This window comes from Ursus maritimus, unplaced genomic scaffold (genome assembly GCF_017311325.1).
Source record: "Ursus maritimus isolate PB19 unplaced genomic scaffold, ASM1731132v1 scaffold_1, whole genome shotgun sequence".
NCBI lineage: Eukaryota > Metazoa > Chordata > Mammalia > Carnivora > Ursidae > Ursus > Ursus maritimus.
The window spans coordinates 98237111-98264149 of NW_024423343.1; the positions used below are offsets into that span (position 1 = coordinate 98237111).

The 27039-nt window shown below is 51.6% G+C and overlaps 1 protein-coding gene across 1 annotated transcript in view; it reads left to right on the top strand.

Moving 5' to 3' along the window:
- STEAP3 (STEAP3 metalloreductase) overlaps positions 1–26405 on the top strand; it is a 44551-nt gene extending 18146 nt beyond the window's left edge. Inside the window, exons 2-5 of the mRNA XM_040645793.1 lie at positions 7224–7723; positions 9344–9871; positions 16131–16295; positions 23590–26405. Coding sequence (XP_040501727.1) covers positions 7232–7723; positions 9344–9871; positions 16131–16295; positions 23590–23871 — 1467 coding nt within the window. The 5' untranslated portion in view covers positions 7224–7231 and the 3' untranslated portion in view covers positions 23872–26405. The remainder of the gene's footprint in view (positions 1–7223; positions 7724–9343; positions 9872–16130; positions 16296–23589) is intronic.
- Positions 26406–27039: the final 634 nt, after the last annotated feature.

The window sequence follows — 27039 nt, forward strand, 5'->3', positions numbered from 1 at the left end:
GGTCCTCCTGCTCCCCCTTGCATTAGACCCTGAACCCACCACACACACACACACACACACACAGCCCTCACCCAAGACACTGCTGTGGAAAGTGGGAAGAGGGGGTTAAAAGCCATGCCTGCTTCTCCTTTGGTTATGGTAGTGGGTCTTACCCCTTATCTGAGTAGGATTCCCATGGCCCCATAGGCTGGTGAGGCCTCTGGACTTCTCAGAATAATGCTCTTACAGAAAGGGGACCCTCTTACCCTGTTGGTGGGAATGCAGACTGGTGCAGCCAGTCTGGAAAACAGAATGGAGGGTCCTCGAAAAGTTAAAAATAGAACTACTGTAGGACCCAGCAATTGCCCTACTAGGTATTTATCCAAAGGATACAAACATAGAGATTCGAAGGGGCACCTGCACCCCAAAGTTTATAGCAGCGATGTCCATAACAGCCAAACTATGGAAAGAGCCCAGATGTCCATCAACAGATGAATGGGTAAAGAAGTGGTATATATAACATTAAAAAAAATGAAATCTTGCCATTCGTAACAACACGGGTGGAACTAGAGGGTGTTATGCTAAGGAAAATTAGTGAGAGAAAGACAAATGCCATATTTCACTCATATGTGGAATTGAAGAAACAAAACAGATGAACATAGAGGAAGGGAAGGAAAAATGAGATGAAAACAGAGAGGGAGGCAAACCATTAGAGGCTCTTAACCCTAGGAAACAAACTGAGGGCTGCTAGAGGGGAAGGGGTAACTGCGTGATGGGCATTAGGGAGGGCACGTGATGTAATGAGCACTGGGTGTTATATGCAACTGATGAATCACTAAATTCTACCCCTGAAACTAGTAGTAATAATAAACACTTCTAATGTCAAGAAAGAAGATGTGAGTTGAAAATAAAAAGAATAATGCTCTTACATGCACAAAATAATATGGGGTTACAAAGGAGACCGATTATAGTGAAACAGTTCCCAAAATATGTTTTTAAATGTTTCTTTATGAATACATTAAATAACAACATCTGGGGGCTGGTCTAATATTTACTATAATCTTATTTTTTTATTTTCGCCCACCCTTACTGAGGTATGATTGACAAAACTGAATATATTTAAGATGTACAGTGGGATGTTTTGATACACAAGGGAGGTCATGCAGGATTTGTTGTTCTGTGTTGGCTTGTTTCACATAACATGATGTCCTCCAGGTTCATCCATGTTGACACAAATGTCAGGATTTCCTTCTTTTTTTTTGAGGCTGAATAATATTCCTTTGTGTATATATACCACATTTCCGTTATCCGTTCGTCAGAGGACACGTCCATTCCTTATCTTGTCTACTGTGAACAGTGATGCAGTGAACACGGACTGCAGCTATCTCTTTGAGATAGTGATTCTATTTCCTCTGGATACATACCCAGAAGGTGGATTGCTGGATCATATGGTATTTCTATTTCTAGTATTTTGAGGAGCCTCCATGCTGTTTTCTATAATAGTTGCACCAACTTATAGTCCCACCAAAGGGGCACAAGGATTCTCTTTTCTCCTTATCCTCTCCAACGTTTATTATCTCTTGACTCTTTGATAATAGTCACCGTAACAGCTTTGAGGAGATACGTCGTCATGGTTCAAATTTACGTTTCCCTAATGACCCTTGATGTTGAGCATCTTTTCATGTGTCTGTTGGCCATTTGTATGTTGTCTTTAGAAAAATGTCTGTTCAGGTTCTTTGCCCATTTTTTTTTAAAGATTTTATTTTTATTTATTCGACAGAGAGAGAGACAGCCAGCGAGAGAGGGAACACAAGCAGGGGGACTGGGAGAGGAAGAAGCAGGCTCCTAGCGGAGGAGCCTGATGTGGGGCTCGATCCCACAACGCCAGGATCACGCCCTGAGCCGAAGGCAGACGCTTAACCGCTGTGCCACCCAGGCGCCCCCTTTGCCCATTTTTTAATGGAATTATATGCTTGGGGTGGTTGTCTTGTTTTGTTTTATTTACTATGGAGCTGTATGAGTTGTAGGAGTTCCTTGCATATTTTGGAAATCAATCCTTTATTGGATAGATGGTTTGCAAATATTTTGTCCCATTCCATAGGTTGCCTTTTCATTTTGTTTATTGTTTCCTTTGCTGTGTGCAAGCTTTTTAGTTTGATGTAATCCCACTTCTTTGTCTTTATTTTGTTTCCTGTGCTTTTGGTGTCAAATCAAAAAACAAACAAAAAAATCATTGCCTTGATCCATGACAAGGAGATTTTCCCCATGTTTTCTTCTAGGAGTTCTACAGTTTCAGGTATTACATCCTTTTTGAGTAAGTCCTTCATCTGTTTTAGGTTGATTTTTGCATATGGTGTCAGGTGAGGGTCCAATTTCATTCTTTTGCATGAGTATATCCAGTTTTCTCAGTACCATTTATTGAAGAGACGACACCTTTCCCCATTGAGTATTCTTGGCACCACTCTTGAAGATGAGTTGCTCTTGTATGCATGGGTTTCTTTCTGGACTCTGTTTCATTCCATTGATCTGTGTGTCTCTTTTTATGCCAGTACTATGCTGTTTTGAGTACTATAGCTCTGTAATCTAATTTGAAATCAGGAAGTGATGCCTCCAGCTTTGTTCTTCTTGCTCAAGATTGCTTTAGCTATGTGAGGACTTCGCAGTTCCATACAAATCTTAGGATTGTTCTTTGTATATCTGTGAAAAATGCCATTGGAATTTTTATAGAGATTGCTTTAAATCTATAGATCACTTTGGGTACTATGGACATTTTAACAACTTTAATTCTTTCGGTCCCTGAGCGTAGGATATCTTTCTATTTATTTGTGTCTTGAATTTCTTTCATCAGTGTTTCATAGTTCTCAGTATACAGGTATTTCACCTTTTTGGTTAAATTTATTCCTAAGTATTTTATTCTTTTCAATGGTATTGTAAATGGGATTGTCTTCTTAATTTCTTTCTTGGCTAGTTCATTGTTAGTACTTAGAAACACAACTGATTTTTGTATGTTGATTTGGTATCCTGCAACTTCACTGAATTAGTTTCTTAGTTTTAACAGGGTTTTTTTTGGTGGGGTCTTTAGAGTTTTCTATATGTAAGATCATGTCATCTGCAGACAGAGACAAATTTTACTTCTTCCTTTCCAGATGCCTTTTCTTTCTTTTTCTTGCCTAACAGCTCTGGCTAAGACTTCTTGTACTATGTTGAATAGAAGTGGTAAGAGGGGCATCCTTGGGGCGCCTGGGTGGCACAGTGGTTAAGCGTCTGCCTTCGGCTCAGGGCGTGATCCCAGCGTTCTGGGATCGAGCCCCGCATCAGGCTCCTCCACTATGAGCCTGCTTCTTCCTCTCCCACTCCCCCTGCTTGTGTTCCCTCTCTCACTGGCTGTCTCTCTCTGTCAAATGAATAGATAAAATCTTAAAAAAAAAAAAAAAAAAAGAGGGGCATCCTTGTCTTGTTCTTGATCTTAGAGGAAAAGCTTTCAGCTTTTTACCATTGAGTATGATGTTAGGTGTGGGCTTGTCATATATGATCTTTATTTATGTGGAAGTGTACTCCTTCAATACCAATATTGAGTTTTTATCATGAAAGGATGTTTAATTTTGCCAAATGCTTTTTTTTATGTGTTGATATGATCACATGATCTTTTTTTTAAGATTTTATTTATTTATTTGACAGAGAGACAGCCAGCGAGAGAGGGAACACAAGCAGGGGGAGTGGGAGAGGAAGAAGCAGGCTCCCAGCAGAGGAGCCTGATGTGGGGCTCGATCCCATAACGCCGGGATCACGCCCTGAGCCGAAGGCAGACGCTTAACGACTGAGCTACCCAGGCGCCCCGATCACATGATTTTTATCCCTCATTCTTTTGATGTGCTTCATATTTATTTACTGGTTTGCATTTGTTGAACTGTCTTTGTGTCTCAGGGATGAATCCCACATGATCGTGGCATAGGATCCTTTTCATGTGCTGTTGAATTTAGTTTGCTAGTAGGTTATCAAAGATTTTTTCACCTGTGTTCATCAAGGATATTGGCCCTGTAATTTTCTTTTCTTGTAGTGTCCTTATCTGGCTTTGGTATCAGGTAACACTAACCTCATAAGATGATCCTGGAAGTGATCCCTCCTCTTTGATTCTTTGGAACAGTCGGAGGAGGGCTAGCGTTAAATCTTGAAATGCTTGGGGGAAGATTTCTTATTACTGATTCAGTCACCTTACTCATTATTGGCTTGTTCGGATTTTCTATTTTTTCATGATTCAGTCTTGGTAAATTGTAGGTTTTTAGGAATTTCATTTCATCCATTTCCTCTGGGTTGTCCAATTTGTTGCCATATAGTGGTACATAGTAATCTCGTATGATCTTTGGTATTTCTGTGGTATCAGTTGCACCTTTCACTTTTTATTTGGAGTCTATTTTTTCTAGCTGAAGTTTTGTCAATTTTGTTTATCTTTTCAAAAAAACAGGTCTTAGTTTCATTGATCTTTTCTGTTGTTTTTCTAGCCTCTATTTCATTTATTTCTACTCTGATCTTTGTTATTTCCTTCCTTCTCCTAGAACTTTGGAATTGTTCTTTTCCTAGCTCCTTGAGGTGTAAAGGTAGCTTGTTTGAGATCTTTCCTTTTTTGTAAGATACACATTAAGCTACAAACATCCCTCTTAGAGCTGCTTTTGCTGAATCCCATAAGTTTTGGTATGTCGAGTTTCCATTTTCATTTGTTTCAAGATTTTTTGGATTTCCCTTTTGATTTCTTCTTTGGCTGATTGGTTGTCCAAGAGTGTATTCGTTTTTTGGGTGTTGAGTTTGAAAAGTTCTTTATAGATTTTGGATACTAACCCTTTATCAGTTGTGTCATTTGCAAATATCTTCTCCCATTCTGCAGGTTGCCTTTTAGTTTTGTTGATTGTTTCCTTTGCTGTGCAGAAGCTTTTATCTTGATGAAGTCCCAATATTTCATTTTTGCTTTTGTTTCCCTTGCCTCTAGTGACGTGTCTAATAAGAAGTTGCTCTGAGATCAGAGAGGTTGCTGCCTCTGTTCTCCTCTAGGATTTTGATGGATTCCTGTCTCACATTTAGGTCTTTCATCTATGTTGAATTCATTTTTGTGTATGGTGTGAGAAAGTGGTCCAGTTTCATTCTTCTGCATGTTGTTGTCCAGTTTTCCCAAAGCCATTTGTTAAAGAGACTGTCTTTTTTCCATTGGATATTCTTTCCCGCTTTGTCAAAGACTAGTTGACCATAATGTTGTGGGTCCATTTCTGGGTTTTCTATTCTGTTCCATTGATCTATGTGTCTGTTTTAGGAGCCAGAGTGTATTATGTCAAACAAAATAAGTCAGGCAGAGAAAGAAAATACCGTATGATTTCACTCATATGTAGAATTTAAGAAACAAAACAGATGAACAGCACATGGGGGAGTGGAAATGGAGAGAGGGAAACAAACCATAAGAGACTCTTAAAGATAGAGAACAGACTGAGGGGTGATGGAGGGAGGTGGGGGGGGCTAGATGGGGGATGGGCATTAAGGAAGTCACTTGTTATGATGAGCACTGGGTGTTGTGAGTGATGAATCACTGAATTCTACTCCTGACACCAGTATTGCACTGTATGACTCACTAGAATTTAAACAAAAATGTGAAAGAAAAAAAAAAGTGTATTACTTAATTTCCACATCCTTGTGAATTTTCCGTTTTCTAGTTACATCCCATTGTGATCAGAAAAGATACTTCCTATGATTTCAATCTTCTTAAATTTCTAGGACTTGTTTTATGACTTAATGTCTGATCTGTCCCGGATGTTGTTCTGTGGATGCATGAGGAGAACATGTATTCTGCTGCTGTTGGATGGAATGTTCTGTATATGTCTGTTAGGTTGGTTTGATCTCAAGTACAGCTCAAGTCCAACGTTTCTGTGCTGCTTTTCTGTCTGGGTGATCCATCCATTGTTGAGAGTGGGGTAGCGAAGCCCCCTATTATTATTGTGTTCCATCTATTTCTCTTTTCACATCTGTTGATATTTGCTTTACAAATTTATTATATATTTATCCTGTCTACCATAATTTTAAGTGAGTGCTAAGGGTAAATCGTCTTTGAAGCACTCTTTCACAATCAGACTTGGGATATGGTCAGCACTGACCACCCGTACTATTGTGGTCTGCAGCTTATATTCATACTTTGAAGGACATGGCACATTTCAGTTTGAAGCTGGTGACGAGGCCAGCAGAATTTTTCCCACCCAAGTTTACTGTGAACTCCCGGCCCAAGCCCAGGTTTTCCAACATGGCCACTCATATGCCTGGCTCAGTAAAGGAGATCCCATGGCACCCACGCAATCTCAGGGTCCCACTCCCTGTCATGTCCCACCCCGATCCTACCCTCAGAGAGCAGGATGTCAGTGTTCCTTCGTTCACTCAGCGGACGTTGAGCACCAGCTCCGTATCGGGCCCTGGGATAAATGGTGAGACCCAAAGTCACATAAGACAAGGCCCCTGTCTTCAGGCCGCTCATGGTCTGCTCAAGCAAGAGCATGGAGGTATCTTCCCAAAATGCAAAATGTAAACAAGCACAGTGACGTGTCACCCTTCCTCGTAATCAGATAACACCCAACGGTGGTGAGGTCGGGTCGCTCCTGGACAGCAACACCGTCATCCAGCTATCACATACTCCTTTGAGAAGCAGTATGACGCCACATAGCGCTCATAGCGGAAGTTGTTGTTTCTTTTTTTTAAGCATTTTTAAAAAAGATTTTATTTATTTATTTGACACAGAGAGAGAGCACATGAGAGAGAAAGCATGAGCGGAGGGAGGGATCAAGGGAGAAGCAGACTCCCCACTGAGCAGGGAGCCCGACGTGAGGCCCGATCCCAAGACCCTGGTATCATGACCTGAGCCGAAGGCAGAAGCTTAACTGACTGAGCCACCCAGGCGCCCTCATCATGGGAGTTCTAGACATTTCTTTCTCAGCACTTTTGCAAATTTGCACATTTGTTCCAAGGAAATAATTCAGGACAAAGGGCAGAGGGTGGAGGGCAGAGGTCCTTCCCCCTCTTCCTGAGTCTGTGCCCTCCTTCGGAAGGTGCTAGGTCTCGCTCAGCCTGTCATCCAGCTGTGCTGGCACCTGTTATCACCCGTGGGGGTCTGCTGGGTAAATGTCTGACCACCGTGAGGTTACAGTGGACGAGCAAGAGGAAGGTGGTGTGAAGGACAGTCTGGGAGCACTCCACTGATCAAGTTCCTGCTTTCTCTCCAGCCACGCCAATGTCAGGAGAGATGGACAAGCCGCTGATCAGCCGCCGCCTGGTGGACAGTGATGGGAGCCTTGCCGAGGCCACCAGTGATGCCCCCAAAGTGGGCATCCTGGGCAGCGGGGACTTCGCCCGCTCCCTGGTCACACGCCTGCTAGGCTCTGGCTTTAGCGTCGTGGTGGGGAGCCGCAACCCCAAACGCACGGCCGGGCTGTTCCCCTCGGGGGCGCAAGTGACTTTCCAGGCGGAGGCAGTGGACTCCCCTGACGTCATCTTTGTGGCCATGTTCCGGGAGCACTACTCCTCACTGTGTGGCCTCAGCGACCAGCTGGCTGGCAAGATCCTCGTGGACGTGAGCAACCCCACAGAGCAGGAGCACCTCCGGCACTGCGAGTCCAATGCTGAGTACCTGGCTTCCCTCTTCCCCACCTGCACAGTGGTCAAGGCCTTCAACGTCATCTCCGCCTGGACCTTGCAGTCCGGCCCGAGGGATGGGAACAGGCAGGTAGGTGCCGGGGGAATGCCAGCCACCCAAACAATAAATATAAATGGTTAATTTTCATGGAGGGCCCTCAGTGTGCCAGGCTTATCACAGGACTGCAGAGCTCCATTTTACAGAGCAGGAAACTGAGGCTCAGAGATGTTAAGGGACTTACTTACACCAGGTCCCACAGCTGGAGAGCTGAGATGTGAGCCCAGTTCATATGAACCTCAAATCCATGTTCTTTCTTCTGTGGTAACTTGATTTCCGAGGGGGCAAGGAGGAAGAGGCTTTCTTTTTACTACCTGGAGTCAAGAAGAGGAGAGACCCTGCTTGGAGAATGGGCTTAGAAAGAGGAAAGTAACACATTTATGTGCTGGGTCCCGAGGAAGCAGGCAGGTCCCAAACTTCAGCACTTGGATTCCAAGAGCTTCCCAGAACTGAGTTGGTTTCCTAGAATAGTCAATAGTGGTTTTTTTCCTGGGGATGGAAAATGGCTCCAGGAAATGGCCAGAGCTGCATACAGTTCTTGGCAGTCGGGGCTCCTATGAAGACGATGTGGCTTTAATGCTGAGAGGCCACCTGCGTTTTCCTGGAGGAGGGATGTCAGGCTCTACATGTGTGAGAACTTTCACCAATTCATCCAGCCCAGATGCCTCCTCTGTCCAGCTCTGTGCCAGGCTGTGGGAGAGCACACAGGGGTCTCGCTGCCCCTGGCTGGAGGGCCCTACATGTAGCCTGCACCGTAGGACTCCCGTGTGTGGACAGGTAAGGAACAGCGTGTGAGGGCTGGGTGGCAGAGCCTAGAAGGAAACAGAGGTAGCAGCTGGCTAGGGAAGACTTCAAGGTCAAGCTTTGGCCTGGTCCCACTTCATGTTGTCAGGTACAGGGAGCGAGGAGGACATCCTAGTTTGCAGGGACAACCTGCAAAGGTACAGAGGTGAGAAATGATGCTGCTAGACCTCAGTTTCCTCACCTGAAAAATGGGGCCGTACCAGCCTGCAGGCTTGTGGCAAGGCGGAGGGACTGCGTATGTAAAGCCCAGCACATAGTAAGTGCTAAGTCAGTGTGGGTGGACCAGACCGACCACAGCAGTGTGAGCAAGGCTACTGTGTTCAGAGATCCGAGGACGCTGCCCAGAGCTCATGGTGGGAAGCCGTGGGCTGTGAGGCTGGGGCTGGCTAGTGTGTTGACTGAGGGCCATGGGGGGCAGAGGGACGCCATCGAAGGGAACACTTGTGGACTGAAAGATGGCCTGTTCTGGGCCACATGCAAAGTCCGATTACTGAGCGACCCCCGGAGCAGGCCACCGTTTTCAAAGCACCTATTCCAGGGGTTCCTGGGGGCTGCCCAAGTGGCATGTTGCTTGTGGCTGCTGATGGCAGTGAACTGGACAAAAACGCTCACTGTCGAGTGAGCCCTGGGTCCTCTCTTTGCATCGTGGGCGTGCTGGACCAGGGGCTGGGAGGCTCTAGGGGGCCGAGGGACGACCCTGGCCTGGGAGTCAGAGCCACCTTCCGCGCTGTGGCTCCCTGGCCTCAGCGACCTCAGCCGCTTGGCGAGGAGTTTGGCCGTGACGCCCTCTGAGGCCCTGCCCGCCCCCGTGGCCCGCGAGCCCATCTGATCCCCCCTTCCTCCGCACAGGTGCCCATCTGCAGTGACCACCCGGAAGCCAAGCGGGCCGTCTCGGAGATGGTGCAGGCCATGGGCTTCATGCCCGTGGACATGGGGTCCCTGGTCTCGGCCCGCGAGGTGGAGGCCATGCCACTGCGCCTCCTCCCGGGCTGGAAGGTGCCCGCCCTCCTGGCCCTGGGGCTCTTCGTCTTCTTCTATGTCTACAACTTCATCCGGGACGTCCTGCAGCCCTACGTGCGGGACGGCAAGAGCAAGTTCTACAAGCTCCCAGTGTCTGTGGTCAACACGACGCTGCCGTGCGTGGCCTACGTGCTGCTATCGCTGGTGTACCTGCCCGGCGTGCTGGCGGCCGCGCTGCAGCTGCGCCGCGGCACCAAGTACCGCCGCTTCCCCGACTGGCTGGACCACTGGCTGCAGCACCGCAAGCAGATAGGCCTGCTCAGCTTCTTCTGCGCCGCGCTGCACGCGCTCTACAGCTTCTGCCTGCCCCTGAGCCGCGTCAACCGCTACGAGGTGGTCAACCTCGCCATCAAGCAGGTACGGCCTGCGCGCGCAGCCCACCAGCGGCTCTCGGCGCTTCGGGCCCCCGGGGGGAGGGGCAGTGCTCCAGACGGGACAATGCCAGTGCTGGCGGGCACACAGCCCAAGGCGTGGGGGACAGGCACGGTACAGCTGCGAGTCATAGAGCTCTGCGGGAGGTCCCAGGTGGGAAGGAGGAAAGCCAAGCAGGGGAGTGTGGTGGAGCAGAGTCTAAGAGGAGGTCAGGGCAGAGGCGGAAGGAGGTGAGAGTGGCCAGTGGCAGCCAGCCCAGGGAGCCACAAGAGCAGAGGCTCTCAGGTGGGAGGCCGCAGGAGCCCAGGGAGGGGGGGTGGGCCAGGCCTGAGAAGTTGAAGCCAGACTCAGGGAGGCCCTGAAGGCGGAGGAAGAGCTTTGGCCTTAGGCTCTGAGTGAAACAGGGAGCCAGTGAAGGCTTTTGAGGAGGGGAGAGCCTCTGCCTGAGGTTTTAGCTGGCTCACTCTGGCTGCTGCGGGGAGAACAGGCAGTAGGGGTCAAAGGCATGTGCCGAGAGACCCATGGGGTGGGCGGGGAGTGGGGTGCACAGGAACCCGGACGAGAGGCCACAGGGACCTGGAGTGAGGTGGGAGCCGCAGAGGGCAAGAAAGTATTGCAGGCGTATTTTGAAGCCAAAGGACACAGAATTTTGCAATAGGGAGTCTGCGGGTAGTCAAGGATGACTCCGGGTTTGGGGCCCGAGCACCTGGACGGAGGCATAACATCAGCTGAGGTGGGGAAGGCCGCAGAAGCAAGCTGTTCTGGTGGGGCGTTGGGGGGAGGTGTTAATGATTTGTTGGTTTAGGAAACCCGTGTGGTCCTCTTTTGCCAGCAGGATTCCCGGGGAATCGAAGGCCATGAGGCCAAGCCAGGTAGCAACATAGGCAGCACCAGCTGGCACCTGTACCCACAGAAAAGGGCCCCCTGATGCCCCCTCCTGGTTGACAGAGCTCACAGGCCCTGATTCTGAGTCCCAGGCTCAGGTCAATAAGCCACGCTGCCTTTCTTTACCCCCACGTGCTGAATCCTACTCCAGTCCCCAGCCAGGACGTGGGTCCTTCCCGCCGCAGGACACTAGGCACGCACTAGAGTTTGGCCCAGGTGCCAGAGAGACCCTCATTCCAGTCCAGGTGGCCCCTGCAGTGTCTGTTCTTGCTTGGGAAGCAGGAATCTCCCCATGTGTACCCACCATGCTGCCATCCCCTCAGAAGCCCGGCCACCTCCCAGAGCAGGACCTGGAGGCAAGGCCGGGCCGCTTCCAGAGAACCACAGACCTCAGCCCCCATTCACTCGTGGGGCTCCCGCTCCCCTGCTGGCAGCTTCTCAAGTGCCCTCGTCCTTCCCTACCCACGGACACCTGGCATCATTGTGTCTGTGGGCTTAGGCTTTCCTAAGAGAAAGGAAGAACCCCAGACTTCAGGCGGAGAAGCAAGACGCCCACTGGAAATGAGAAGAAGGGGAAAATAATAGGTACAAACCCTTAAAAATCACATGCTGCGTTCCAGGTACCATTCTAAGCGCTTCACGTACTCCCCATGAATTCATTTAACCCTCATTCGTCTAAGGCACATGCTGTGCTACCCTTATTTTACAGATGAGAAAATGGAGGCACAGAGAGGTTAAGTAACTTGACCAAAGTCACACAGCCAGTAAGTGGCTGAGCTGGGATTCAGATCCGGCCAGTCAACCCCAGATTCATGCTCATATCCTTATTGCTTTCTATGGGGGAAACTAAGTCCAAATTAACAGTTGAGTAAATGATCCCAGAACTCAGGTCATTCACTCACTCACTGAGCACCTACTCTACCAGGCCCTGGGGCCCCAGAATGGAATAAGACCATCTCGTCTCTTGCTGTCGCTGATTCTGGGGTGAGAGTAGGGGTGGCATGGACGCCTGAAGGCCAGAGCCCTAAACTCTTGTCCTCCAGCATCACTGATTAGAACAAAGACCTTGACCTTCAGCAAGTCACAGCCCCGGTTTTGTCCTGAAGGCCCTGTTATAGAGTGAGGCCTCTCCCACTGCCAACATTTGTGATGCTCTTTGACGATATTTTCTTACTTCTCGAAACGAGCCAGCCCGCTCAGCAGGAGGCTCCGCGTGGCTCCTCAGGGACTGGCACAATGTTTGCTGCCCAGGAGGTGGCAGATCTGGGAGGCAGGTGTTTCAGGCCGTGGGTGGAGAAGAAGGTAATGCCTCCTCCCCGCTAGAGCACAAGGCAGACCCCTGCGCCCTCCCTTCCCCCATCCACCCTCTGATTGCCATTCTCTAAATTCTCTACCCTGCCAAGGCTCTGCTTGATAGGATGTTAACCCAGTTTTGCCATGATGCAAATACTCAGAGCGCAGAGGGGCGAGTGCGAGGTAATTTTCCCGGAGTTCCAAAGCCCTGTAGGGCTGCAGGCGCCCCCCCACCACGGATGGACGTTGCCAGGCAACCATCACTCCCACAGGACAGGATCACTTGGAGACAGTGAAGGCCTGTCATGCAAAGGGGCTTTAACTTGTCCTGCAGAGTTCTGGAGGGTAGAGCCAGGGCTGAAGCTAGGGCTGCCGTGAGTGTGTCCGGGAGAGGGAGGGGTTAGAGGGATGGGGGAGGGGAGGCTAACACAGGGCAGGGCAGCCTGGCCGTGGTGGGTCGCCTGAACCTGGAGGTAGAGGCTGGGGTCTCTGGTCCTGTCTCGGGTCCTGAGGCTGGGGGGTAGAAGCTGGTGTGCATTCAGCCCCTAGTATCAGGCTCCTGCCTGACGTGTGACTTTTCCAGCCTACCCTCGGGCCGTCCTCACGGGGCCTCCAGGCAGATAGACACTCACCACCCTGGCTGCCCTGCTGGGCCTTGGGGGAAAGGGACCACATTAGCCCGGGCACTGGAAACTCTCCATGGTTCCCTTCAATCCCCCGAGCCGCACAGCTGCATCCCAGCTATAGAGAGTCTCTGAGACTGTGTGTATTGACGATAGTATCATCTACAACCTAATGTTTGTAGTGCTTTCTGATTGGCTCACGTGGCTCCCTAGAAATGCATTTCAAGATCAAAATCCAAGATCAAAAACAAGATCAAAGAAAATGTTTCACCCCCACAGTGTTTTCTCCTTCCCCTTGCCCCACCCTTGTCTAGGCTGTTGGAGAGTCTAAAATTTGCATCTTACCATGTCCCCGCTGAGAAGCGCTCAGTGATCCCCCCACCATCCTCAGGGTAATGAGAGACGCTTCACAGTGCAGCTGTGCTCTCCCCCCACCGCTCCTGTGACACTCGGGTCCTGGGTTGTCCTCTGAGCTGCCACAGCTCATTCCTCCCGGCCCGGACCCCCCCACCCTGGGACACCTTGACAGACTGACAAACTTGTATTTCTCTTTTACTTTTTAAAAAAATTTTTATTTATTTATTTGAGAGAGAGAGGGCACAAGTGGAGAGAGAGAGAGAGAGAGAGAAGCAGACTCCCTGCTGAGCAGGGAGCCCGACACAGGGACTTGATCCCAGGACCCCGGGATCATGATCTGAGCCAAAGGCAGACGCTTAACTGACTGAGCCACCCAGGGGCTCCCGTATTTCTCTTGTAAAACCCTGCCTCTGTTAAGCTCCTCCTGCCTGGCTCGCCCATTCCCCATAGCCACCTCTGTAATCTGCTGTATTTTGTCCATGCTTCTGTGATCTTTATTATGGAGCCCTTTGTAATCCCTCGTTGACGGGTCTGTCTTTGCCCCAATTCAGTGCCGTGACTGCTCCTTCCACCCCTCTGTCCATGGCTCCTGACAGACTCCCAGCGCACATTCATGGAGCGGCTGTTAAACTGGCCACCGCAAAGCCAGTACCAGCATCCCTTAGGAGGAGTACCTGCAGAGCTTAGGGCAAGAACTAGTCTAACTTCTAGCTGCCGTTAAAAACAGCACCAGCCATGTACTGTACTAATCACCTTCTGTGTGCCAGTCACATGCGGCTCGTTGCACAAACATCGAGGCCCCGTGATGTTGATGATCCCGCCCCACGCCCCGCCCTGCAACCCGTGATAACAGCCAGAAAGAGACCCGTGGTGCAATTAGCCAGGGAAGGGACTGCCCAGGGTCTCGTGACTGCCCCCTCGTGGCCGCGTCGGCAAAGAGCCCAGCCTTGACCGGAGCCGTTGTGCCACGACCAGGGGCTGCCTCTTCTACATCCTGTGTCCCCCCCTTCTCTGGGCTTGCCTGGGGGTCAGCACCACCCTCTTCCTTCCCTCTGTCCACCCTTGGGACAAGGAGAGGGGCTCATGGCCCAGCCTCTCTGGTCCTCCCGCCCCTGGCTTCTTCAGGCTGTAGCCTGCAACCCACGGAGAAGGAAATCCCGCATACGAAGGCCACTCTGCCGCCTCCCGCTGGCGAGCGCTATCTTTGTCATTCTCAAGGTGGCCAACTGGATTAGCTGCGATCGTGGGAGAACTACCAGGGGAATGAAGAGCCGTCAAATCGACAGTCCAGGGAGCTGTGTGACACTGGGCACTGGGGAGCCCCAAGTCCGGCACGGTGGGCCGGCCGGGTGGTGAGAATGCCACGGGCTGCTGAAGGTGGCCCCAGGCTGCATTCCTCACAGGTTCCTCCCACCCATCGCTCCCCTGCCCACCTCACCCCACCGCTTCCCAGAGTCATTGCGGAGTGGAAATATTAGAGGAAAAAACCAAGACATTTTGCAAGCAAATGTGGTGTGTGTGTAATCATCCAGAGCCTGACTTGTGACATTAACTGCCTGATCTTAGCGAAATGAGAGAGGAATGACTAATGAAGGCTCTCTGAAGAACAAACAATTTGCAATGAGATGACTTACTTAGTGGCACTTGTCAACACTGCGAAGGGGTGAGTAAGACATGGAGCCAAGTTACGCAGGAGACCTCTCCGCCCTCTGCAGGGCAGTGTCGGTCAGAGCCTTCCGGCTAATGCCCACACATGCTCGGTACACAGGCCCAGTGATGCTATCACAGACATCAGCTCTTCCAGCCCGCAGCGGAGGCCCGGAGCCGGCTTGCCCACAGTCACGTACGACTTGCGGTCAGAATGAGAACCCGAGTCCCCAGACTCCCGGTCCTTTTGTGGCTTAAGGACACCAGTGTGAGCCAGGTTGACCTAAAATAGAACTGAGGCTGCAGTGTTTCTCAATGGCAGGAAAAGTACCCAGTGGATGGCATTTTCTCAGTTTCTTTAAACTTCGTCTCATCAGCTTTTCAACCATTTTGCTCAGCCCACCAGACTCATTTTTAATATTGGATCTGGTAACTGGGCCTGAGTTATTTTTTTTTTCCTGCTGAAAGAGTTTGTCACAAACTTGTGTGAGTCATTCTGTTTTGCAAAGCAGAGAACTCCCTGCTAAGGCAGGGTTACATTTCCGAATAGAAAATACTGTTCTTTGATCTTCTGCTAGAATGAAAGTCCCAGCATTTCAGGGTGTTTCTCAGAGAACACCTTAACTTCCAGGAACTCTGCTACCTGTCTGGTTGGCAAATGACGGTTGCAATGGAAGGACCTTCATGGAAGCTTCCTCGTGTGTGCGCCGTACGAGGGAGTGCTGGCGGGGCTGGGAGTGAGGAGGCGGGTGGTAGAAATCTCTGGGCCTGCGGGGGCTCCCTGATTTGTGTCTGCCTCTAGCTCAGTGGGGGATCCCAGAGCTCTGGGAGGGCGGGCACCCTGGCTCCCCGCAGCCCGGGGCGCAGCACACAGCAGGTGCTCCGTAAGTGCTCACGACTTGGCGATGGTGATAGATGTCCGTCTCTGTTGCCTGGCAATGGTTGAGCCAAAGCTATATTCTTCAGGTGGAAATGGGGAACTGCGTGGGAAGTTGGGAGCTGGTGGCTTTGAGTCAGGAAACGTGGAGGGGTTTTGCTCTCGGTGTGTCTTTGTGCGCCCTGAGTGGTCTGCATGTCTTATTGTGCTGCTTGACCGGCCCCAGGAGGATTCGAGAAAGCCAAGACCCAGACTGCCCGGGTCTCAGCCCCAGCTCTGCCATCTACTACCCTGTGTGTGACCTTGGGAAAATTACTTGATCCTCGTGCCTCGTTTCCCTCATCTGTAAAATGGGGATAATAGTGCCCCCGACCTCATGGGGTTGTTGAGGATTAGATGAGCTGATGCCTGAAAAGCACTTAGAACAGGAGCCGGCCCACGTGGGACGTGGTGGGAATGTAGTCATCACGGTGTTTCTCCAGGCCTGAAACACCCTGTCGCCCGCACCCTGGGGCACCAGCCTCTGCCGCCGTGCTCATGGCATCTCCTCCATCCACCCCAGGTCTTGGCCAACAAGAGTCACCTGTGGATCGAGGAGGAAGTGTGGCGGATGGAGATCTACCTGTCCCTGGGAGTGCTGGCCCTCGGCACGCTGTCCCTGCTGGCCGTCACGTCGCTGCCCTCCATTGCGAACTCGCTCAACTGGAAGGAGTTCAGCTTCGTTCAGGTACAGTAGTTCTGCCTCAGCTCGCGTGGCGTGGGCCCTGACCGGCCTGTGCAAGCAGCTTCCCCTCCGTGAACCACCTTGTTTTTCGTAATCTGTGCGACAGGACCGCTCCGTCCCACGCCGGCGCCTGCCCGAGCCTTGAGGGCTCCCCCACGTCTCCTGATAAAGGGGCTGCGGGACAAGCTCGTCCTCAGGACATCTGAGGAAGCCAGATGTAGGCATGCGAGAAAACGAGACATCAGAACAGTGAACCCTGGACTACACATGCTCCGTTCCCACAGCTCTTGGGCTTCCCAGACAAAAGCGCATGAGGCGCCTATGTCACTGGGCTAGCTGGGAGTCCGCGAGCCGGTGAGCGAGCCTTGCCCACCGCCCAGCAATCCCCTCTCGACCGGCTCTGTGGTCCCCTTTCGCCCCTTGATTCATACAGGGCCAAAGAGGGGGTGAGCACTAGGGTCACCAGTTGGACAGGGCCACACCATAGCAGGTCCCAGAGGCTACTGTTCCTGTGAAGCATCCGGAGAAAAGGGCGTCTGTAGCCAAATCGGTTTGAGATGAGATTTGCCTTCCCTAAGAGAAACACAATGCACTTTGGCACGTCAGAGAGTCTGGTAGCGTCTGCCATAAACCAGCCTTGTTAAGCAGACTTATTTGGGCACGAGCGCCCTCCCCCCCCACCTGTGGGGGTTTGGTTTCTTGTTTTGCTTCTGTTTTTCAGAGAACGGCTACTGCACGCCACCAAACACAGTTTAGGAAATGCTGCTAAGGGCAGGGGGTCTTTACGCAGGTACTCACGCAGGGAGTGTTTATTGAGCACTTACTGTATGCCAGGCATCGCGTTACGGCTCCAATGTGATAGCGGGCAAGACAGGCACAGCCACGTTTCAGTGACAAGGATGACTGAGACAGGGACAGTTTCTACACGGCTTTGGCATCTCCCACTGTTCTCTCTACAAAGGACGTGGTCAGCCCCCAAGTGTTGGCGGATTAACTCATCCCCTCTCTGGATAGGTGCTGACTAATACTGGATTCTGCCATTGATATTGGATCAGGGCAGAAAACAGCTCTCGTCTCCACCCCCAGGATCAAGAAAAATCTGTCACATCTCTTGTCTGTGTGCTGAGGACACAGTATGGGATTCTAGAGGGACACTGACCGTGCAATGAATGCTCTTATGTAATCCAAATTAATTGTCCCCGATTGGGGACGTTTACATACCCTAGAACAAAACACAGTGGCAGTTGTTTTGCGTTTTGTTTGTTTTTTTTGTTTAGTATGTCTGTTTCTGAATCTCACTGGCTCTGCTTATCTCAGAAGGTCTCCGGAGGAGTGCTCAGGGCTAACACATGCCAGCAGCAGAGAGGGGAAAAAACAGAATTTTATTTATCTGCCGCTAAGCCCCATGTGTCGCACACCCAAATCTAGGATTTTCCTGTTCCTGCTTGGGGTATCCTGGGGTACATGGTTTATCCACAATTAAAACAGACTGCAGGTCGCTCCCCTCACTGAAAAGTTGCTCTTTTAAGCAGCTGTAGATTACAGGCCCGGCTCTGGCTGCCGGAGAAAGCCAGAGGATTTGACTTTGTTAGCGAAAGCGGACTGGAACCTCAGGAGCCGAGCTCGACTTTACATATTGAAGAGTTGAAATGTAAATATGGAAGTCCCTCGGCCACTGCAAGAGCAGGGGCGGTTGCAAGGCCGGGAGATGGGTAGAAAGGCAGGGTTTTACTTGGGGAAGTCAAAACGCCCACATTCTGTCCCCGAAAACAAATGCTCTGTCTCCCGAGCGTGCTAACAGGGAGGAAGAACTGTCAGCGCCCAGGGCCCGGGGTCCAGCTCTGCCTCCCCCTGTCCCAGCTCTGGAATCGCGGGCAGGTGATGAATGCCCCCCGAACCTCACTTTACCTGTAAGATGGAGTTAATGCCTGCAGAGGTGTCGTGAGCCACCGTGAGAGATGACAGGTGGAAGGAAGTCAAAAGCATTTTGCTATTGTTCTTTGGGTATATGGCCACATTTCCATTATTCCTGACTAAGCTACCAACCACCCATTTCTTTCGTGTTTTTTTTTTTTTTAAGATTTTATTTATTTATTTGACAGAGAGAGAGGCAATGAGAGAGGGAACACAAGCAGGGGGAGTGGGAGAGGGAGAAGCAGGCTTCCCAGCGAGCAAGGAGCCCGATGCGGGGCTCGATCCCAGAATGCTGGGATCATGACCCGACCCGAAGGCAGATGCTTAACAACTGAGCCACCCAGGTGCCCCCCAACCACCCATTTCAGAGTTCACGAGAGGCCAAGAGACTCCAGCCCTGGGCGGGAGAATGGTCCAGGGCTGGGTTTGCAAACCACAGTTGATACTCGCAGGTGGGTCGTGAAATTAATTCAGTGGATCGCAACTGGCTTTTTAAAAATGAAATAGGACAGAATGTTACAAAAATGTCAGAGGGCTTTGCATGTTCTAAGGATAGATTTTTTTTTTTCAATTATACTGATTCGGGAGTTCTAATTACATATGTGGCATACCTGGCTGGGTCCTGGGCAGCGATGAAAAGTGTGATGCTTACCGCGAGCCACCATCTCCCAAGGTCAAAGTCACAGAACTCTTTTGGAGAATTACAGGTACCCAGACCCACCCCTGACCTATGGACTCAGATGCCTAAGAAGTCTGTTTTTGTGAGCTCCTTGGGGGGCAGGTGCATGTGTGTGGTAACGACTGTGGTGGCGGACCCAGATCCGGGTTTCAGCCCCGAGACCGCCGCTGCCGGGACCCCGTCTCCTCCCGCTGCCGCACAAGACCACAGCGGGTCCCCAGGGCTGAGCAGCTGGCTGCGGAGAGCTGTGCTGCTCGTTGGGCTTGGCCTGACTCCTGGGTCTATGGTGATTCATGGAGCTCAAAGCCATCAAAACAGCGTGTTGACTCTATAGTGGTGACTTGTGTTTAGGTTTATCCTTTTCTTCCTGAGGCTGTTTTCAAAGGTTTAAATTTGGGGTTTTGTGGTTATGGGTTTATGGCTTGGTTTGGTCTTGGCTGTGCTAACTGCTTGAAATAAGCCAGTTAAACACTTTTAGGGTGCAGAATCACCAGGTCGGGGCCGCTCAGAGACACTGGGGTTCTGTGCCAGCCGCTCAGTTCTGCCCCAGAGTTAGAGGGACTTCCTGTGACCTTGCGCACTCCAGCCACCTGCCTGAAATAATGACAGAGACCAGCTCCGACCGGTTTCGTGGGCGATTGTCCACAGCCCCTCTGTGCCACAGTAATTGACCAGGAGCAGGAGCCCCCGACAACCCGGCTGTTTCTTGTTTCTGACAAGCTTACATACAATATACATGGCCTTAGCTTGGGGAGTGGGGGGGTGTTGGGGTCGGGGGGCAGTGTGGGATTTTCAGATCGTTGCCAAGGAGAGGGAGTTTGAGGCAAACAAACTCAGTGGAACCATCCAGGCGTCCCGTTGGGATTGCGAAGTCCAAAGGCCCTTTGTTACTGGCCGACCTTTGGCTGCCAGCCCTCTCTGTAAACCATTAGCCCGAGGCTGGGGCTTCCTGCCATCTGTCACCATGGAATTTTGGATGGCAAAAGGATGGGGATGAAGGAATGGAGCCGCATCTCAGTGCCCTCCCAGGGCACGTCCACATTGTCTAGCACAATCCATCACTCCAAATTAGGGGCTGCGGACAGTGGCCCACGTGGGTCAAACACTGGAGCTCCAGGGCATGTCCCTAAGGGAAATTCTGAGGCCTTCCCGGGGGCCACCAGGGCTAGGTCCCTCAGCCTGGGTGGGTTCTCATGGCTTCAGCATCTGGGGAAGCCCCACGACGCAGAGCGGGGGCCCATCGAGGCCTCAGTGCATCTCTGTGGAAGGCACGTATAGGATCGGGTCCATCCGAATCAAGTGCCTAGGCAGAGGAGCACATGGGCTTCTCATCCTGACGCTGGAAAGGCTTGGGCGATGAGAGGCTCCCAAATTACTTGTTCTTGGTCCTCACTACGTATTAGCCTGAGCCCCACCCCAAACCAATCTCATCTGCATTCCGGGCTGGGCTTGGGCATTCATATTTTTCCCAAGCTCCCCACGATGTTAGCATGGAGCCAGATGTGAAAAGCACAGTCTCAGACTCAGGGGTAAAAGGCACTTCCCAGCCATCTGAGCAAAGCCCAGGAAATCCACGTGAGTAAGGGGAGCCACGGTTTGGGGCCGGGCAGCTAGTTGAGGGACATCAGGACAGTTGCCCAGCTTATTCAAGATTTATTCCTGATGGTCAGTGCTGGGCACCTTTCCTTCCCCCTCAATTCTTTTTTTATTGTAGTAAGATAACATAACACTAAATTGAGTCTCTTAACCGTTACGCGTACAGTTCAGTGACACTAAGTACATCCGCACTATCGTGCAATCATCCCCACCACCCATCTCCAGAGCTCTTTCTGTCTTGCAGCACCGACGCTCTGTCCCCATGAATCGCTGGCTCCCCACTGTCCCCTCCCCCCGGCCCTGGCGACCGCCATTCCACTTCCTGTCTCTATGCCTTTTCCACCTCATATAAGTGCAGCCCTACAGTATTTGTCTCTCTCGTGCCCAGCTGATTTCACGTAGCATCAAGTCCTCAAGCTTCGTTCACACCAGGTGTCAGAACTGCCTTCCTCTTTAAGGCTGGATAATAGTCCACTGTTTAGAAATAGCCCACCCTGCTTGCCCATTCTTCTGCTGCTGGGCACTTGGGCTGCCTCCATGTTTTGGCTGCTGTGAATATGGGGTGTGCACCTATCTCTTCAGGACCCTGCTTTCCATTCCTTTGGGTATAGATCAGAAGTGGGAGTGCTGGAGTGCGTGGTAATTGTATTTTTAATTTATTGAGGAACCTCCCCCCTGCCATGCACAGCGGCCGCACCGCCCACAGTGCGCAAGGCTTCCAATTTCTCCACATCCTCTCAACACTCGTTTTCTGGGTTTTTTGACCGTAGCCATCCCCGTGGGTGTGAGGCAACACCTCATTGTGGTTTCGACCTGCATTTCCCTGATGATGAGTGATGTCGAGCATCTCTTCGTGTGCTTATTAGCCATCCGTAGGTCTTCTTTGGGGAAATTTCTATTCAAGTACTTTGCCTATTTTTGAATTGAGGTGTTGGTTTTCTGTTGCTGAGTTTGGGAGTTCTCTGTATGGGCTGGATATTAATCCCAACTATTCCTTCAGTGCTGGAGACCTTCTTAACCCCAGTCCGCAATATCGATAGATGAGAACTTTTAGACCAAGTTGGTGTGGGTCAGAAGTTGCGAGGAGATTTGGAATTCTTGGTAGATTCATCTGGAAGTGATGAGGATCTGGCTGTGACTTGCGGTCCGGGAGCCTTCCATTTGGGGGCTGACCGTTTTCATATGACATAACTGGGTCCTAGCACAGAGCCACCCATGGCTCTTCTCGACAGGCTGTGTGGAGCCAGGAAATTGTTAAAGATGGAATAAAAACAGCTTCGAAGTTATTAAAAGCCAAGAAAACACAGAGATGGCTAAGAAGGTTAGAAACTGGGGGTCATTTGGCAACTAGTATTTTTTAGGGGTCAAAAATGCTATACTTGGGAACCTAAGAATATATAGTATATAGCCATTAGAAAATGTTTTGTTTTTTCATAAAAGTATCGCAGGCAATTCTTCCGAACAATGTTCTTCCACATACCGGGGTTGACCATCCTGGTTTGTACTGGAGTGGGCATAAGCAAGGCGTCCCCCACAGTAGGGAGGAGCGAGAATAAGGAGGCATGGTAGTAGAATCGGACCCACTTAGAACCGTGCCTGAGGGGAGTGCAAGCAAGACTGTCTCTCAACCAAGCCCCCTGGATTGATGCTGACAAGCGGGGCTGGAAGGAAATCCGGGAGGCCCAGTTGTAGCTTCCCTATGGAAAGCTCCAAGCCAACCTATAAAGAGTACCCCAAGATGCCGTCATACTGCCACATTTCAATTCAACTCTTCCAGTGTCTCCTTGGAGAAAATGCATATATGTTCATGGCTTGATGAATCACTGCTATTTTCATGCCTTATGTAATAAACACAGGGCTCTCCTGCCCCAGATCTCTCAGTGGTTCCTCGGTGCTTACGGAATGCAGTCAGAACGGCCCAGTGCCTCTCATCCGTGCCTGCCACAAAGCCCTGCCCCTTGCTGCCCCGAGCTCTCCATCATCCCGGGCTCGTCTGGCAGCCGCAGAATGCCCATCCATACAGCGCTTCCCCCACATCTCCAACGTTCGCTTTGGGGACCCCTGACTTGTCACCGAGGCTCCGTTAGTGGCTTGCCCAGGGTCCCAGTGTCATTCGAGCAGACTCTAGAATGCCTCGTTTGTCATCCACAAGAAACCGCCAAACATTCCAAGGCTAGAGCTACAGATCGGTACTTCCCAGCTCTTTACACGCCACGGCTCCCATAGAAAGTCAGGACTGTATAGCCCTCGGGGCGATGAAGGCTGCTCCTGGCTGGAGGTGGCGCACAGAACCCCCCCCCCCCCAGTGGCTCAAGGGCTGGGACGCTCACCTTCCCGGCAAGATGGCCTAACCTGTTTCCGTTTGGGTTTGTGACTGTCCCGGTCTCCGCCCAGTACTCACTACCCTCCAGGCGAGAGAGGAACCCGGCAGGGTTTCCATCTGAGGTGTTGCTGAGGCAGGGTGTGGGTGGGAGGGGAGGGACCAGCTGGCACCAGAGCATAGATGGGACACTGTAAAGCCGAGGGTGCCCGCAGGCCTCGGAGCCACCCTCCCTGCCGGTGCCAAATCCACACACCAAGGACGCTTGTTACTTTGTGTGTATGTTTAAATCCACTTGAAACCAATTCACTTTTTTATCTGGCCTCCTCTTAGGCCAAATATTATTGGTGAAATTATGGCTTTGGTACGCTGGCAGACACCTGTTCCTCTACGACATTAAACTATGCACAAAACTGGGAAAATGTTTTTATGCTTCGTTGGACTTCCTTCCCTCTGGAGTCCTCTGGCAGCCACCAGAAGGGACGCATAACACAGTTTGGGGAAAAGCAGCATCGCTTTACGAGATCCGCGTGATTCAGTCGATCCTGACACACTGCAGGGTAGAGGCACTATTCTTCTTTTTCTGTTGGGGACACTGAGGCTCAGAGAGTTTGGGTAGGACGAAGAGCCTGCAGAGAGGGGGTGACGGGGCTGGGACTGGAACCCAGAGTCTCAACCCCCAGAGCAGCCCTCCTCCGTCCCCCACGGCAGGGCGGGCACACGAGCCCTCGGTGGAATGGCCGTGCATCGCGACCCCGGCCCTAACTCCAGCTCCCTCTCTCCCGCAGTCCACTCTGGGCTTCGTGGCCCTGCTGCTGAGTACCCTGCACACACTCACCTACGGCTGGACCCGTGCCTTCGAAGACAGCCATTACAAGTTCTACCTGCCTCCCACCTTCACGCTCACGCTGCTGGTGCCGTGTGTCGTGATCCTGGCCAAAGGCCTGTTCCTGCTGCCCTGCTTCAGCCGCAGGCTCTCCAGAATCCGGAGGGGCTGGGAGAAGGATGGCGGCGGCAAGTTCACTCTGCCAATGGACCACGCCCTGGCCCAGAAGACGAGCCACGTGTGAGGTGCCTGCCTCTGGCCCCAGACACCGGACACGGGCAGGACCACGCCCTGGGCCTGCCGGGGCTGCTTTTCTGGATCGTGCGGTACGGTGAAATTGTGCGCAAGCTGGTGGTTTGAGGTCTGAGTTCCTGGGACCCCCATGTATGCGGTGATATTCAGAAGGGCACACACGCGTGTGTGATATATGTGTTCCTGTAGATTTCATATATATAACGGGATTTGCATTTATACTTACTTAGCTAAAAAGTTGAGTCCCTGAGATTTCAACTTGTAGATTTAAAAGCCAGTGCCGGATGTTAGGAGAACAGCAGCTCACCCTGTTGGGATCTCTGCAGAGACGGACACACACTCTTTGCACAGAAACGGCAGTGAGAGGCTTGTACCTTGGTGGATTCGATCTATTTGTGTCCCCACTCCCTTTTTGCTGCTTTCCCGAGGCTTTTGCAGAGCCGGGGCTCTAAGGGGGCAGATAAGAGCTCGGCCTGGAGCCAGACTGGGTGCACAGGGCTAAAGAGTCGCGAGCAGGTGAGCAGAGCAGGGGGTGGCCTCCTCCCTCATTCACCTTCGGCAGCAGCAGGAGGTCAGGTGGGAGCCAGGGCCCCTGGGGGGTGAGCCTGCTGTCCATACCCGGAGCCAATTATCGAGGGGTCCTTTGCCAGGTAGGAGGGGGCAGGGGGTCAGGGCCCAAGCTGATCTCCCCAGTCCTCCCTGAGCTGGGGAGATTTTTTTTTCCTGAAAGTACAAAGTCACCCCAGCGGCTACACACTGATCTCTTATGGGAGTGTGAAGTCTCCTCTGTGCGGGGGCCACTAATGAACCATCTTGAGAACAAGTGTAATTTCTTTCCCTCCTTTAAGTTGGTGATGACCGTTCTTTAAACCACTGTGCCTTCTCACCTTTCAGATCATTAGTTCAGCTATCTCTTAGGAAGGCCCCAGAGCAGGCCCTCGAAAAGTCAGCTCGAGGGGGAGGGGAAAACAAGGCAGACAGCACTTAGCATCCCAGCTGAGGCTCTCCCGGACCCACCCAGGGCACTGAAGGACTGATTGTCTCCACTGAATTAGTCCCGCGGAAAAACACGAGGGACCTCATCAGATGTCCTCTGCTACTGCCGCCCAGAGAAACTGCCAGAAAACCATCCTGGCTCCAAGTTCCCCACTACTCCAGGGAAACAGGGAGAACGTGGGCAATGGGACCCCCCCTCCAGGCATCATCAACCCCAGGCAGTTATGCTTCAAAATAGTTGGGAGGGTCTTTTCTACCAAAGCTACAACCTTGAAGTGCTGCTGCCCCAAAGCACAAGAGGCTGGGCCACAGCCAAGGTCATAGGACACGTGTCCTCAAATCCCATGCCATCCCTTGCTCGTTCCTACTGAAACTGCTTTTATGTCCCCTGTGGAGAAACAGCTGTTTTTGGCTGAGCCCCCCCCAACCCTAGAACGAGGATGATCTGTCACCTCCACAGAGAAGGCACCTTTGACCACAAAGGCCATGAAGTCCCAATGGAAGACACAAGTGAGGCAAACGCTGACCTCTGCTCTGAGTGGAGAGCACCGGTCACGCTTATGTCTCAGGTCTTCCAGGCCAGAGGGGATCTTAGGGACAGAGAGTCGAGCCAGCAAAGGCTGACAAGACTGTGCTGCAAGAAGAGGAGGCCCCTGCCCCCACCCAGGGAGGCTTCACGAGCTCATGTCTGTAGAGCCCATTAGGGTCCTTTAGTGAAAAGGGGTGCGGGGCAAGCCAAGTGCAAGAATATCTCATTAGGCCAGTGACTGATGGAGGGAAGGCGGTGCAGGCGAAGCTGTCTGCTTCCTGCAGATGTTTTCCATCTGCTGCTTCAAGGCTGAGCAGCAGAAGCTTGTCTTCCAAACGGGCCCCGATGGAGTGGCCACTGTGATCCTCGGAGAGGCTCGATGAAGAGGAGATTCCAGCGTTTGCTTCACCAAATGAGGGCCCATCCATTTCCTGCTGATTGGAAGCGGGAGAACAGGGGCAACCGGGATACGCCAGGGATCTCCAAGCCCAGTCGGTATTGGCTGCCTTCCTCCAGCCTTCCCTGGGCCCAGGGCATTTCCTTATACCAAAGATGCTGATATCCAGCAAAATCCAGTATGCTCCCTCCCCTTCCCTGCCCACCTCCCGCTGCAGGTGCTCCTAGGGGAGGGAACTGGTTCTGAGGTGGGTGGCAGGAGGGAACAGGTGCAGCAGAGGACCTGGCCACTGACCGGCTGGACAATCAACTCATGAAAGGCAGGGTGCACTGTGTGCTTGGGCTTGATCTGGTGTCTGCTGCTACCTCACCCGGCAGCTGGCAACAGCATCCCCATGAGAGCAAGTCACTCCCTTTCAGCCTGGTAAACCCTGTGTGCCTCTGGGTACAAAAGTGCCTGAACCAATGTGCTCCAGAAATCCTAAATGCCGTGGCCTGAAGTTGACGTTTCAAATCAATGCCATTGACACAGTCTGTGTATTTTGTGTTTACCTTGTAGAGCTTGTCTAAGATGCAGCAAAAATAAACACCCAACGTTCTGTGAATTTCAGGCTTTGATTTCTGTCCTGACGATCACCTGCCCACTCACTCATTCATTCATTGGCTCAATGAGCCTTCTGATTGGCGCTTGCTCTGAGTCAGGCAATATGCAAGGTGAGCACAGAATGATCTGGGCTACAGCTCACCTCTGAGGAAGGACAGGCAGGCAGACCTACAGCAACAGGCAAGGAAGGACAGACGAGATCCAGGTGACAACATGGTGGAGGCGGGTGGTGGCGGGGATCGATTGTATGTATGAAAGGAGCACCCTAACCAAAGCCCGTGGAGTCAGGGGAAGGCTTCCTGGAGGGCGCAGTGTCTGGGCTGTGGTCGGAAGACTGCAGCTTCGAATGTGGGTTAGAGCAGTGGTGCTTCTCAAACTAGAATGTGCACAGGAGCCACATAGGGATCTTGTTCAAACACAGGCTCTGAGTCACTGATCCGGGCTGAGGCTGAGCCTGTGCATTTCTAATAAACTCCCCGGTGACATGGATCCTCGGACACTCTAAGTAACAAGGGCTTAGATGGCTTCCTTTGTCCCTGCTGTGCTGCACTGCTGCTGCCGTTAACCCTCCCCAGGACATCGGTTCCCTGGCCGCCCTGGAGACAGGCCCGTGCACACTGCAGATGTGGCTGCAC